Here is a 15,613-nt window from a genome sequence, read left to right as displayed (position 1 = left end):
ACCTCCCGTCTCTAGGCCTGGCTCTCAATCCACTGAGCCACCCAGCTGCCCCCTTATTTGCTTATTTTTAAAGATGCATATTAGGAGTTTATTAAGTTGCATCACAGAAATTTGGGTATATTTTTTCGTCATTATCATGTTCTTTCACATACTTATTAAATCTTTCTATTATTTGTTCTTTGACCTATTCATTAATTATAATTTCAATATGATTTCTATTTGGGTCTACATCTTTTCTTTGTAGCCCCTGCATTAATTTCTACTTTTATTACACAATGGTCCATATGGATGTATTACTAATAATTAAGTTTTTATATTTGTGTGCGTTATCCTGTCTGTGTCCTAGTACGTGGCTAGTTTCTGTAGAAGTATCCCCGGTTAGAAGAAGCCATGGCTCAGCTCTACTTTCTCCAGCCATTTGGTCAGTTCTGCACTTTTCCTTTTACCTACCTTTTTGTTATACGTATTAGTTGAGATGCGCCCTTTATGGCTTGGCTGCCAAAGCACTTAGAGGTTATGTAAAGTTATTATTTGTATTGATTTGTTGTCTGTGGATCTTTTGAGCCTAACGGTGGTTTCCTTATCTTTCTAATTCTTTGAATGCCTATTTTTGCTTTGTCATATAGCAAGATTGTAACCTCTGCTTTTTTGCATTCACTTGATTCACAGTAAATCTTGTCTATTCCTTAAGTTTTATTTTGTGTATTAAAAAAAAAAAAGTATTGGTGGGGTTAGCTGGGTGGCTCAGTGGATGGAGAGCCAGGCTTAGAGACGGGAAGTCTTGGGTTCAAATCTGGCCTCAGACACTTCCCAGCTGGGTGACCCTGGGCAAGTCACTTGACCCCCATTGCCTAGCCCTTACCACTCTTCTGCCTTGGAACCAATATTGATTCTAAGATGGAAGGGAAGGGTCTTAAATAGATAAATGAATGAATGAATACGTGTAAGCAACAGATTGTAGGATTTTGTTTTCTTATCCAATGTCACTTTAATATATTTTTTTAAGGTGGCCCTGCTACCACTAGCTTTACTCATCCTGATCTTCTCCTCTTCTTTGTTGCCCATTTCCCGTCAGAGATTTTGTCCCCCCCTTTTTACACTTGCTTTTATCAGTTTATTTAATTCTCCCTTCCCCCATCCCCTTTGACACTCTCTTCCTCTCCTGCTTTTTAACTAGTCCGATGTGTAAATTTTTCCATTTCATTTTTGGGGCCCTTTGCAGAAAGAATTTTTCTTACTCTCTTCATTATCCATTCTCGTTTCTATCCAATAAAAACCCTCCTTTTCTGATGCGTGACCTCGATGACCATCTGGCCTTTTTTCAGGCTCCGATCCGAGGCCTCCCTAGTTATGTGCTCTCTTCTGATCTCCTCATACAAAGCTTCCAGGGCGTCCTTTCTAGGCTCTCTCCACCATGACCTGGTAATTCTAATGGTATGACGGCTGCCGTTTATTTAGCACGTACAACATGTCAGGCACAACGGGGTGGCTTCACCAATGTGATCTTCTCTGGCTTTCACAAAACCCAGGACAAAAAGGAGCTGCCAGTTTATGGATGAAGAATCCACGTCTGACTTCGGGCTCTAAGAACTGTGCCACCGAGTGCCATTTCCAACGCCGGAACAAAGCCACATCCTGCAGGTGTCTGAGCGGGAAGAGATCATCCTACGGTAGAGTCAAAGACCCGCACGAATCGAGACGCTTCCAGTCACCGGGAGCCAATGCGAATCCGCCTAAAGACAAACTGGATCCACTGAGGAAAAGCCGTCCTCAGTTCGCCCAGGCTCTCAGGGCAGGGCCGAGATCTCGGAGGAGCAGCTCAGATCCAAACAGAGACCTCTGCCCAGAGCCTTCCTCATAATAATCCTCGGATTGCTTGTGATGGCGCCAAGGAGCGCCAAGGACTCCCCCGATTCCTGTAGGCTCTCGTCACTGTCGGTACTCCTCCAACCTGCCTCTGCAGATTTGGCTAAATTCTGTTCATGAGCAATTTTCCGTGAGCACGTGACCCCTTAGGAATGACGTCATCCTTAAGGGCTGAGGGTCGGCCCATGACGTGGTAACGCTCTTTCTGGTGGTCGGAGAACCCTTTCCTGCACATATTGGCCGGCGTTCTCAACAGGACTTGCTTGTGGCAGCCCCCTCGTTCCACTTGGTCCTCCCGACACACGCTGGCCCCTCAGCCGTTGAACTCAACACGTCCTCCTTGTCTTCGGGCTCCCTCTGGGCAGAGTCAACGGTTCCAGCACCAGCAGGAAGTCCTGGTCTCTGTTGGCAGACAAGGCTTCTGCCCCCAGACGTGCAAGTCTTCATTGGAAGCCCCTCCCACGACCAAAGGAAGGCCGTTTCTCTTCCTATGCCCTTCTCAACTGGTCCGGCAGCCTCCTCAGCAAGCCTCGCACCGCTCTCCTCTTCCCTCTGAGGGCACAATGCTCGCTCGTCCCCCCGCTAGCACGTAAGGGGACCCCGAAACATCGTCCGTGCTCTCTACGGCCTGAGCTCCTCTCCCAGACTGAGGCAGCTCACAAAAAGCACCAATTCACCTCTTGGTAGGTTTTGTTCCCAGCGTTCCCTGTCGTGTGCCTGTCTGCCTTTGTGCATGATCCCTGTCACCTGGTGCACAGCCACCTAGAAGATCACCTCTTCCTGGTCACGCTGGGGCTGCCGTCGTCCGAGAAGCGAGTGTCTTCTTTCGGGAGCTCCTCCCTGAACGCCGTCGTCCGAGAAGCGAACGTCTTCGGTTTGGGAGCTCCTCCCTGAACGTCGTCGTCCGAGAAGTGAACGTCTTCGGTTTGGGAGCTCTTCCTTGAACGCCGTCGTCGGAGAAGAGAACGTCTTCGGTTTGGGAGCTCCTCCTTGAACGCCGTCTTGGGAGCTCCTCCTTGAACGCCATCGTCCAAGAAGCGAACGTCTTCGGTTTGGGAGCTCCTCCTTGAACGCCGTCGTCCGAGAAGAGAACGTCTTCGGTTTGGGAGCTCCTCCCTGAACGTCGTCGTCCGAGAAGCGAACGTTTTCGGTTTGGGAGCTCCTCCTTCAACGCCGTCGTCGGAGAAGAGAACGTCTTCGGTTTGGGAGCTCCTCCTTGAACGCCGTCGTCTGAGAAGAGAACATCTTCGGTTTGGGAGTTCCTCCTTGAACGCCGTCGTCCGAGAAGCAAACGTCTTCGGTTTGGGAGCTCCTCCCTGAACGCCGTCTTGGGAGCTCCTCCTTGAACGCCATCGTCCAAGAAGCGAACGTCTTCGGTTTGGGAGCTCCTCCTTGAACGCCGTCGTCTGAGAAGAGAACATCTTCGGTTTGGGAGCTCCTCCTTGAACGCCGTCGTCCGAGAAGCAAACGTCTTCGGTTTGGGAGCTCCTCCCTGAACGCCGTCTTGGGAGCTCCTCCTTGAACGCCATCGTCCAAGAAGCGAACGTCTTCGGTTTGGGAGCTCCTCCTTGAACGCCGTCGTCCGAGAAGAGAACGTCTTCGGTTTGGGAGCTCCTCCTTGAACGCCGTCGTCCGAGAAGAGAACGTCTTCGGTTTGGGAGCTCCTCCCTGAACGCCGTCTTGGGAGCTCCTCCCTGAACGCCGTCTTGGGAGCTCCTCCTTGAACGCCGTCGTCGGAGAAGAGAACGTCTTCGGTTTGGGAGCTCCTCCTTCAACGCCGTCGTCCGAGAAGCCAACGTCTTCGGTTTGGGAGCTCCTCCCTGAACGCCGTCGTCCGAGAAGCGAACGTCTTCGGTTTGGGAGCTCCTCCTTCAACGCCATCGTCCGAGAAGCGAGCGTCTTCGGTTTGGGAGCTCCTCCCTGAACGCCGTCGTCCAAGAAGCGAACGTCTTCGGTTTGGGAGCTCCTCCCTGAACGCCGTAGTCCGAGAAGCGAACGTCTTCGGTTTGGGAGCTCCTCCCTGAACGCCGTCGTCCGAGAAGCGAACGTCTTCGGTTTGGGAGCTCCTCCCTGAACGCCGTCGTCCGAGAAGCGAACGTCTTCGGTTTGGGAGCTCCTCCTCCTGAACGCCGTCGTCCGAGAAGCGAACGTCTTCGGTTTGGGAGCTCCTCCTTCAACGCCGTTGTCCGAGAAGAGAACGTCTTCGGTTTGGGAGCTCCTCCTTCAACGCCGTCGTCCGAGAAGCAAACGTCTTTGGTTTGGGAGCTCCTCCCTGAACGCCGTCGTCCGAGAAGCGAACGTCTTCGGTTTGGGAGCTCCTCCCTGAACGCCGTCGTCCGAGAAGCGAGCGTCTTCGGTTTGGGAGCTCCTCCTTGAACGCCATCGTCCAAGAAGCGAACATCTTCGGTTTGGGAGCTCCTCCCTGAACGCCGTCGTCCGAGAAGCGAACGTCTTCGGTTTGGGAGCTCCTCCTCCTGAACGCCGTCGTCCGAGAAGCGAGCGTCTTCGGTTTGGGAGCTCCTCCCTGAACGCCGTCGTCCGAGAAGCGAACGTCTTCGGTTTGGGAGCTCCTCCCTGAACGCCGTCTTCCGAGAAGCGAACGTCTTCGGTTTGGGAGCTCCTCCTCCTGAACGCCGTCGTCCGAGAAGCGAACGTCTTCGGTTTGGGAGCTCCTCCTTCAACGCCGTCGTCCGAGAAGAGAACGTCTTCGGTTTGGGAGCTCCTCCCTGAACATCGTCATCTGAGAAGCGAGCGTCTTCGGTTTGGGAGCTCCTCCCTGAACATCGTCGTCCGAGAAGCAAACGTCTTTGGTTTGGGAGCTCCTCCCTGAACGCCGTCGTCCGAGAAGCCAACGTCTTCGGTTTGGGAGCTCCTCCCTGAACGCCGTCGTCCGAGAAGCGAACGTCTTCGTCTTCGGTTTGGGAGCTCCTCCCTGAACGCCGTCGTCCGAGAAGCGAGCGTCTTCGGTTTGGGAGCTCCTCCCTGAACGCCGTCGTCCGAGAAGCGAACGTCTTCGGTTTGGGAGCTCCTCCCTGAACGCCGTCTTGGGAGCTCCTCCTTGAACGCCATCGTCCAAGAAGCGAACATCTTCGGTTTGGGAGCTCCTCCTTGAACGCCATCGTCCAAGAAGCGAACGTCTTTGGTTTGGGAGCTCCTCCTTGAACGCTGTCGTCTGAGAAGAGAACGTCTTCGGTTTGGGAGCTCCTCCCTGAACGCCATCTTGGGAGCTCCTCCTTGAACGCCATCGTCCAAGAAGCGAACGTCTTTGGTTTGGGAGCTCCTCCTTGAACGCCGTCGTCCGAGAAGAGAACGTCTTCGGTTTGGGAGCTCCTCCCTGAACGCCGTCGTCCGAGAAGCGAACGTCTTCGGTTTGGGAGCTCCTCCTTGAACGCCGCACTTTTTCCCCGCAGTCTATCAAAGGTCAGACGGGCAGAGCAGGCCACATTCTTCATTCAGGCCTACCACACAAATCCTCCTCTGTCTTCTAGCGGGCAGGAGACAGTTGCACATCCTGTGAAGGCCTTTCCTGGGTCCTGCAAAGTGTCTCTCGATCATCTGTAGATCTGGTTCCTGAACTGAGGAGGAAATGGAAGCAGCAGGTTTGCAGTCTGAAAGGGGCTGTGAGTTCTTTCGACTGGCATTTCATTTTCCATGCTCAGAAGTTCAGGCGGTTCTTTTCTATTATTGTCTTTGGGTTCCTGTTAGGGCTTTTTTCTGTTGCGTGCTTGGGGGAAGGCTGTTATCCCTAGGTCATCACTACCGATGCGGACTCCAACGGTATTGTTTTCTTGTTTCTTCTTGTAGACTGTCTTCCACTTCCGTGTATCTGCATTCCCAATATGCTGTTCTCTCTTCTATTTCATTAGCAAGGCTCGCCACCTTTGAAGATTCCAGTTTTTCTCTTCTACCTATTACTTTTGTTTATTTTTGGACTCCTTCCCCTCTTATTGTGGGCTTTTGAGGGATGAATTGCAAAGTATCTCAGCTTCCTCCCATAGCAGGGATTCGCTGTTCATCAACCTGGATCTCTGCCCAGGTGAATTTTGGTTGCAGAGACCTCCATTCAGAGATTTAGCACAACTGCAGTCCTAATGATATTTTTGTTGAGTCTTGACATGCTTTTGTATTCATTCAGTGACTTGCCCTTGCTTCTGTCGGTGTATTCCTTTTTCTAAGTTCATCAGTAAGGTTTCTCTGACAAAAATGATGGGTACCTGCCCAGAGATAGACCCAGGTTGTGGAGACTACGTTTAATTGAATACCTGTTGCTCTGATCAGGCAGAATTTAAGCTGAAAAAGTTGTGAAAATTCCTACATATACTTTTGACCCAAGTATATAATGGATGTTATCAGACATGACAGGGAAGGGAAATATAACAGAGTAGGAGGAGATATATATATGACTTCATAAGGCTAAAGAATCAGAAAAAGGGTCAAGAATAATATGTATGGTCACTTAGATGCCAATATAAATAAAAATACCCACAGTGTGAATAGTAAGGAAAATGCTTGATCTATTTGCCTAGCTATTATTGCCCTTCTTTCTTAAGAGTTGTTACTAAAACAGAAAGGGTTAAAAAATTAATTTCATGTAACCTTCCTATGTTTAAAAAAAGTAATATTTCATCAAAATAATGTTTAACTTGTTTATCCATTCCCCAACTGATGGGCCTCCCTTCAATTTCCAATTCTTTTGCCATGACAAAGAGAGCTGCTATAAATATTTTACAACATAGAGGTTCTTTTCCTTTTTCCCGGATCACTTTAAACATATAACCTAATAGTGGTATTGCTGGATCAAAGGGTATATATACATGGTTTTATCTTCCTTTGGACCTAATTCCAAACTACTCTTCAAAATATTTAGATCAGGTCACAGTTCCACTAACAGTGTATTAGTGGCCCCATTTTTCCATATTCTCTCCAACTTCTGCCATTTTATAATTTTAGCCATTTTGTTTGGCATGAAATGAAATCTTAGTTGTTTTAAATTGAATTTCTCTAATTGATAATGATTTAGAATATTTTTATGTAGTTATATATAGCTTTGATTTCTTTATCTCAAAACTCTCTGTTCATATTTTTTGACCATTTACCAATTGGGGAATGGATCATATTCTTATAAATTTGACAAAGTGCTCTACATACTTTAGATAGGAAACCTGAGAAACTGCCCATAAATTTTTTCCTCCAATTTTCTGCCTTAGTTATACCGATTCAAAACCTTTAAAATTTAACAATCAAAATTATCTATTTTATGTATCACAAGACTGTCTACCTCTTGTTCATTCATAAATTCTTCTCCTATCCATAAATCTAATAGATAATATGTTCCCTGTTCTTTTAATTTGCTTATGATATCTCCCCTTTCTGTCTAGATTGTGTAGCCATCTTGTTCACATCTCATGGCCTTCTATGTTATCTCTAAAGGGTTAGGCACCTCAGAAGCCCATCTGAGTTCTAAGACTCTCAGTTCACTTCTATAAAGTCAGTGCAGTCAATTCCCCCCCCCCCCCCCCCAGGTGGGACTCCTTCTGCTATGTCTCATGCCCATTTTCTATTCTGAATGACATATATGCAGCTTGGAAGAGCTAGTAGTCATCTCCGTTTCTTATCATGATTCTTGGTCACGAGTTTTCTTGAAGTAGGGATGTGGAGCTGGGCTGTTATTTTATTCAGGCGAACATCCATGGTCACTTAATGACTGTTTATTCATTGATTGAAGTTCTCCTGAAAGGAGGTCTAAACTAATAAAATGAAATTTTAAGGGGACAGTTGTAAAAGGTTTCATTTAGATTCTAAAAATTCATTGTGCAAGTTAAGGTACAAATGAAGAGAAGGGGCAAAATGAAAGCTGATGTAAAAAACCAAACTGAAGAGGTTCCAATTTAATTCCAAGTTCAATATTAGTCAATCGTATAACATGGATGCTAAAAAAGTCATGCAATTATGATCTTCATATGAATAGAAATAGTCCCACTAAACTTTGTGCTGATCAGACCACATATGGAATATTGTCTTCTGTTCTCAGCACATTGTAAAAGTAACACTGACAAGCAAAAACTCTGATTATAGGTTCGTAGATTTAGAGCTGGAGTCTTGAATCTAAAAGATCTAAAAAATCTCAAAGTATAACCCCCCTGGTTTTTTATTTTTAAAATTTTATTTATTTAATTTAGAATTTTTCCCTCATGTTACATGATTCATATTCTCTCTCCCCTCCTCCCCATAGCCAATGAGCAATTTCACTGTACTTTATATGTATCATTGGTCAAGACCCATTTCCAAATTATTAATATTTACAGTAGGGTGATCATTTAGAGTCTATATCCCTAATCATGTCCTTATAGAATCATGTGGTCAAGGAAATGCTTTTTCTCCTGGGTTTCTACTCCCACAGTTCTTTCTCTGAATGTGGATAGTGTTCTTTCTCCTAAGTTCCTCCGAGCTGCTAGTACAGAAGTCAGTTACATTTTATCGTGCTACAATGTATCTGTCTCTATGTACAGTGTTCTCCTGGTTCTGCTCCTTTCACTCTGCATCAGTTCCTGGAGGTTGTCCCAGTTCACGTGGAATCCCTCCAGTTCATTATTCCTCTGAGCACAAGAGTATTCCATCACCAACATATACCACAGTTTGTTCAGCCATTCTCCAATGGAAGGGCAGCCCCTTATTTTCCAATATTTGCCACCACAAAGAGTGCTAACCTCCTTGTTTTATGGAAGAGGAAAATGAAACCCAAAGAGGGTAGAGTTTATATGGTTTGCCCAAGGTCACATACAATTAAAGTAGTAAAACCAGGATTGAAGCCTAGATACTAATTCTAAATGTGATGCTCTTTCCACTCTAGTATCATGTCCAGGGAAGCTTTCTTATTTCAAATGCTTGTCATGGCAGAAATCACATATCTGATTAATACTAAACTTGGGATGAATTCTGTTCTTAGAACCTCAATTTTTTTTTGACATGAACTATCATTCTGTTGGTGTGGTAAACCATATTATATGAGGGCGTCAGTTTATATGCAGGAAAGATGGCTATCTGCAAATATGTAAATTTGAAGATTGAAGAGTTTCTGTATTGATCTTAATGTTCCAGAAAGTAAATCGAAGACTAATTAGTGGAAATAATAGGAATTTTAACTCAATATGAGGAACTTCACAACAATGAACCTGTCTAAAAAATGGACTTGGTTGCCCTTATCAGTGTGTGGGCAATCTATGTAGTAATGTGAGGGAGGAGCAACGGGAGCAGTACCAGATTTTACATTCTTGGGCTTACAGATAGCCAGTTTCAGCCATCAAGTTAAAAGACACTTGCTGCTTGGATGGAAATAGAGAGCAAATAGGAACAGGATACTAGAAAGCAGACACCACCTTGCTGACAAAGATCCAACATAGCCCAAGTTAGGGCTTTTTCCAGGAGCAACATATGGCTGCAGGAGTTTGACTATAAGGCAAGCTGAGCACGACAAACTTAAAGAATTCAAATTGTAGTGCCAGAGAAGACTGATCAAAATCAGATTAGTCAACACTTAAAGAAATCAATGCAGACTATTCACTAGAAAGCCAAATACTGAAGCTGAGGCATACATTTTCTTTGGCCACATATTGAGAAGCCGGGACTCGATGAAAAAGGCCCTGATGATAAGGAAGATTAAAGATAGAAGGAGAAGGACAAGCAGAGGTTGTGATGGACAGATGATGTCAGGAAAACAATGAACACAAACTCGGGCAGTCTTCAAGACAGTGGAGCACGATGTGATTCATGGTATCACGAAGGGTAGGACATGCCTGAACAGAATGCCGACAACATCCTTTCCAACTGAGAGTCGATGAAGACTCAACCAAAATTTCCTTTTATCCCTTCAAGTGAAAGTGACAGCCAGTTTTGTTTCCAGAGAAGAAACTAAAAATATTCATAGCATTTGAATAAAAAGAAGGACAGTTTTAAACCACAATCTCGTCTGGATTGTTGCTTATAAACAAAACAACCAACCCTCCACTAAACAGGAAGCTGATAGAACAATGATTGATTTCCAACTTTGTAAGAAAAAATACTGTGGCGATTAAGGTAGGTCAATGATAAAAACATAATCCATTTACTTGCTCAAAGAGAAGTCCTTCCATTTAATACTCTACACATACTTTACTACAGCCAGTGGTGGTTCGTTGGCTTCTGTCATCATCATTTTTCCCCACTCATCTGGGCTCTCTCAATAAATAAAATATTTGATGACCACAACAGACTATAACAAGTACTATTTTTATAACGATTGAAAGAGCATAAGTGATCTGATGAAGGCCTCGCAGAAAATAAGTATCTGAGCTGGAACTCAAACTCAGACCTCTGCTCCTGACAAGTCCAGCCTCTACTTACTATGCTACGTGGCTGCCAGGCACATACACATGCATTAGCGCTTACTGACTTTTAGAATCCCTTAAACACGCATCTGCAGAAATACAAATACGTGTGTCGATAAATGGACGCAGATGCAGACATCCATCCATCCATCTATCAACTCCTTGATCACGCGAGAGCTATTTCTCGGCATTTTTCCCCTTCCTATTTCCATCTGTAGGAAATTTCAATACGAGAGGACGGGAAGGAGCGAGAGGAAGAGCTGACCGTCCGCTCTGCATCGTGTAAGTTGAACTAGGGCTTCTACGGGACTCCAGGACTCATTTTCTCGCGCTATAATTTTGTGTAAAACGGTACTTGGACCATCTGAGCAATAATAGAGCTCTGCTATGAGGCACGCACGTCCTTGCGACCAGTTCCAAAGTTCTTAAGCAGGAGATAGTGAGGACCTTCGCTAGCTTCGCCTTTGGACGGTCTGGAATGGGACTGAAGCCTGCAGCACCCCTATCAGCTATCTGAATGACAACTTTAGAAAAGGCGCACAAAGCCCAGGCGACAGGCTTGTGCTGAAGAGGACCTCGAGACGCCGCGCCAGGAACCGCTAGAAAACGAGAAAAAGGGGTCAGTGCGTGGAGCTCTTAGTTACCGTTCGTCAAAACTCAAAGTGCGGTTTCCAAACTGTTCCAACAAGGTCCTCTCAATGATTCTCTTGGGCGATTGGTTCTGGATGAAATAGACCACGGCGTGCTGCAGGCGGTAGTCTCGCTCCGGGGGCGCGTCCTCCTGAGCCAGCTTCAGGAGCCGGGCGTACTCCAGTTTGATGGCCTAAAAAATCACCAAGGAAACGTCCGTTGTAGTCATTAGAGTCAAACACGGCCTCCTAAGCACCGGCGCCCTCTACAACTAGGTCTACGCTTTCTGGAGGGCCCGACCCGGCCCTCTCGAAGCCGCTTCTCGGGTCTCGGTCTGCTCTGCGTGAACAGCGTCCTGGACACGGCCCGGCTCTACGCAGCGTCTCGTTTTAAAAGACAGCAAAGCCACGAGTGGCCGTCGCGGACGCAGGCGGCTAAAGGGAAAGAGCGTTTCTGACATTTCGGCGCCTTATTTACGACCACGTAAGAAAGACGCCTGCGCGGGGCGCGACCCCGTCTAGGCCCGGCGCAGCAGAGACCAGCGTAGGAGGGGACGCCCGCTCTGACCCTCGTCCGGGGGCAAAGGGGAGGCGGGCCTCACGCAGAACCGCTGGCAAGATGCCCGGCACGGTCCCCGGCGTGCGCCGTAACGAGCAGCGGCGTCCAGAAGGCTCTAAGGGGAACAGAGGCTCGCACAAGCTCACATCCGTCTGGGCACCTTCCGCGACACGGCTGGCCCAGCAGCTCAGCGCGCCACGTCAGCGCCTCCCGGCCGCGTCCTCGCTCCACCAGGGACGCTCCTCCTGCTCCCGACGCTCCTTCTCCCCGGACAGGGCCCGCGGCTGGAGAGCAGCTTCCTGCTGCCTTGTCCTGCGCGGCTTCCCCGGCGCCCGGAGCACCGCTAAGTCTCTAAGGCGCGGTGGCTGCTTTGCCTTCTTTTCCCCAAAGCAAAGCCCGACAGCCACCATCTAGACACTCCTCGTGAGGCTCAGGATCGAGGAGCTCATTTCTAATAGACGAGAGGCCGAAGGGCTTTTTTAAGAAAAAACACCGACAATTCTCTGAAAAACGGCTCGAAATCGCTGATGAAGAGGTGAAAATTAACTAATAAACAGCTCTGACACACCGTCTCTATCACTCTAATAGAATCGGCAAGGACGCCATGGGGCCGTGTGGCGCTGTACTTGGAGACGGAGGGTCTGGGTTCAAGTCCACCCCCTGCCCCCGATCGCGCGCAACGAGCTCTCAGGCCTCGCTCCATCTCCAGAGCGGCAAGCCTGCGACTCCCAAGCCCCAAGTAAGGCTGCTCAGCGGCGCAGACACGGAGTTGGCCAGCTCACGTGCTTGTGCCAGTTCACAAGGACGTAGGAGGCCTCCCTGAACCAGAATGTCTAGGAACAGGGACGAGGCCAGGCCAGAACGGGGAAGGGCCTTCAGGCCAGGTGGGTGAGGGTTGCCTGAGGAGAATGAGAAGAGAGACTCTGCGCCACCCCCTGGACCAGGCCCTGCACCACCCCTGGACCAGGCTCTGCGCTCTGCGCCGCCTCCTGGACCAGGCTCTGCACTCTGCGCTGCCTCCTGCACCAGGCTCTGCACTGCCTTCAGGCAGTCCTCACAACCCTCCTCGCTGTCACACAAGATTGTGCTCCTGACAGTCATTCGGCCCAATGGCTGATGGCTGACTTCCCCAACACTTCTGGCCACCTCTTGACACCACAATCACACACTGGATGGTCTCTCCTCGGGCCGGATCGGTCTCGGCTGCCCCAAAGGCTTCTCTGTGGAAGTTCCCGGAGCCTTCTGAGCCCGGCCTCGTCCCTGGGCTCTGAAGGCCGCCTCGGTCCTTCCCTTTTGGCCTGGACGTTCCACTCTGCCATCCAAATGCACTGAGCGTGCCCGACTTTCCCCGCCACGTGAGCTGCTGTATCTCACCCATGAGTGAAGGAAGCACAACACGCGGCCTGTGTGCCGGCATGTGCTTAGTCCAGGAGTGCCTCCTCTCAGAGAGCTCCTGCTCTACCAGGAGAGTCGCTGCACCCGTAAGGTCTGTGAGGCAGGGCCGCCATTCTTCAATGGGGTGCTGGGCACAAGACGCACAGGAAATCCAAGGAGACGTGTGGCCAGACGAGTCTGGGGGACAGATTCAGCCTCGGCGAAGAAGTGCGGGTCGCTTCCGTTTACACACACACACACACACACACACACACACACACACACACACACACACACACACGAGGTCCCCGTGGCGCCGCACACAGAATTCGAGCTGGAATCAGTGGTGCGGCGGTGGGGGGGGGGGGGGAGGGGGCACTCCTGAGGTCTGCAGGGTGAGCATCCGCTGGCAGAGTGAAGCCCAAGCAAGAGCCCTCGCAGGGCGGATGAGGGATGGGGGCTCAGCCGGGGACCAGGGTCCCTTGGGTGGCTCGCAGCCCTGCGAGCTGTCCCGACTGCACTGCCAAGAATGTCTAGCCGTGAGACAGACTGGAATGGCCTGTCCCCAGGTGACCGCTGTCAGACAAGTTCTGGCCTCGGGTCTCCCGTGATGGTCTTGGCAGCCTCCTCCACGTGCCATTCACAGAGCGGATTCGCTCACTGTCAGGACAGGCCACCAGCAGCGTCCTGCTGATCTGGTGGGGCCCCCCTTCCTTGGTATCTGCAGAGTTCCTTCCCTAGGTCAGGGATGGGGGGCCATGCCCTGCCCCCACCCCCTAGTCCAAGGGCTGTGCCAGACTCCTACCAGGGTCTGTGGGCCATTCTGTGCTCCGCCCCTACCCCAGACAGGGAAGGGAGGAAGGAAGCGTTCCGGCTGGGCAGAGGGGCAGGTGATGAGAGGGAGGGGAATGGCCTCTGCTCTCTCCCAGCTCTGTAACCTGCGAGCTCCCCTTGGCTGCTGGGCAGAGGGCATGAGGATATAAAAAGCGTCATCAGGCCTGGTGGAGAGGGAGAAGGGGGCAGTTCCACACGAGCCCCCCTGTCTTTCTAGTAATGAACTCCGGGGCCAGAGTTGGGGGAGGGCGGCCTGCATGCCCACAAAGAGCGCTCTGTGCTCCGTGCCATAAGTTCGCCATCACTGCTTTAGCTTAACCAGGATGGAAGCCACCAAGCCGCCTTCTGCTTGAACCTCAGTACCCTTTCGGGTGAAGTCTGACGTTAAGAACAGACCATTGGAAGGTAACCGAGTTGTCTCCAGAGGGTCTTGTGCTCCCCTGAACCAGGCTCCCGGCACCTGTACAAGGCACGTCACACTGACGGGCCACTTGGCCGCTCGGCACGCAGACAGACTCCTTATCGCCCCCCGGAAACGTGTCTGACCCCTTTTCTAACCGCAGACCAGAAGCTGTCAGTCCAGCTGGGGAAGCGGCGTCGCAGACGTGCTCCGAGAAGGGCAGGCAGACAGACCAACAGAGCTCCTGGACAAACGGCTCTCTCGGGGCTTCACCTTATTTGACGTGATGAAAATGGCGGCTGTTCTGGTCCGCTTTCTTCTCTGGCAGGACGACCCCAACGGGGGCTCCCTCGTGCTCACGGCCCAGGTGACCGAGGAATGACACGGCCAACACGCCACGACAGCCCGATCAGACACTTACTGTGGGCTGGCATCAGGCCGGAAGCCGGTGTCTGTTTTGGATCGCCGCGAGAAACGCGCATCCATCCTGGCTCCCACCGTACTCCGTCCGCCATCGACGGAGGGCCACCAGGGACGGCCATCGAGCGCGCTTACAACCCCCACCATGACGCAGTTCTGATGTCCTTCTAGAGAACCTACTTAATCGCCGATAAATGAAATCCTTCAATGAACGACTTACACGTTACGCAGCAGACAAACCCCCCAAAGAGGCGGCGTAAAACGCATCTATTCTGGAAAACGGACAAAACCCTTTTCTCGCCGCTTTACGCCAGAACAGGGCCTTTTCCTTTGGGTGCCGCAGGAGCAGCAGCACCGCCGGTCTGGTATTCCGGCACGTGCGCAGAAAGGAGCAAGAGCGCTCTCCCTCGCCGTGAGCGCGCCACCGACCGCAAAGGCCTCCGGGGCGGAGGGAGCTTCCTGCAGCTGGCACCTTCCTGGCGCTGTTGTAGTTGTGACCAGGGCCAGGCTGGCCCCGTGTCTGCGAGCCCCTGGAACGGGGCCAGCGCGTGTCCGGCACGGACGCCCCCTCGGCCTCTCGCCGCCGCCATCGGTAGCTTCTCCCCCGACGCCGCTCCATCTCTACCCCCACCGGGCTCCTTTCGGGGAGAACTCGCCGGCCTGATCCGCCACCCGCCGTTAGGGGGCGACGGGGGGACCGACGAGTGCCGGCCAAGGCTGCCTGAGGCGCTCTCCGCGCTCCGCAGGGCGCGCCGGCCTCTTGGCCCTCTCTCTCAGCCCAGGAGCATCGCTGGCTCCCTTCAGACACCAGCCCCTCCCGAGGGCTCCCTCCAGCCTCTGATGAGGGGCTCGTCAGGACACTCAGGCCGCCCTCCCCTCCCTTCTGGTCTCTGCAGGCTCTTCTCTGCCTCGGACGCGGGGCTCCTCCCCGGACAGCTTACGGCTCGGGCTCGAGTCGAAGGGCCTCCTCAGGGCGCTCGGCTGATTTGGAAACATCCTCACCGACTTGGCGTTTTCCACGGTAGGCCCTGAATGCGAGTGTGGTCAATCTGGAGGCCCTTCTGGAGGAGGCGACGAGCGAGCGAGTAAGAGAATGTTCAGGCTGTCTGGGACGTCTCCACCTTCTGTCTCCTACGGCAGGCGTGGAACATGAGGAGCAATCGGGAAG

The 15,613-nt window shown here is 50.9% G+C and overlaps 1 protein-coding gene across 7 annotated transcripts in view; it reads right to left on the bottom strand.

Moving 5' to 3' along the window:
• USP25 (ubiquitin specific peptidase 25) overlaps positions 1-15,613 on the bottom strand; it is a 177,341-nt gene that overhangs the window by 19,098 nt on the left and 142,630 nt on the right. For all 7 annotated transcript variants that reach the window (XM_056797044.1, XM_056797046.1, XM_056797045.1 and 4 more), the window contains one exon: positions 10,874-11,052. In XM_056797044.1, coding sequence (XP_056653022.1) covers positions 10,874-11,052 — 179 coding nt within the window. The remainder of the gene's footprint in view (positions 1-10,873; positions 11,053-15,613) is intronic.

This window comes from Monodelphis domestica, chromosome 4 (assembly GCF_027887165.1).
Source record: "Monodelphis domestica isolate mMonDom1 chromosome 4, mMonDom1.pri, whole genome shotgun sequence".
Classification (NCBI taxonomy): Eukaryota; Metazoa; Chordata; class Mammalia; order Didelphimorphia; family Didelphidae; genus Monodelphis; species Monodelphis domestica.
Note: the sequence above shows the minus strand (reverse complement) of the source record. Positions and strands in the feature narration are given on the sequence as shown.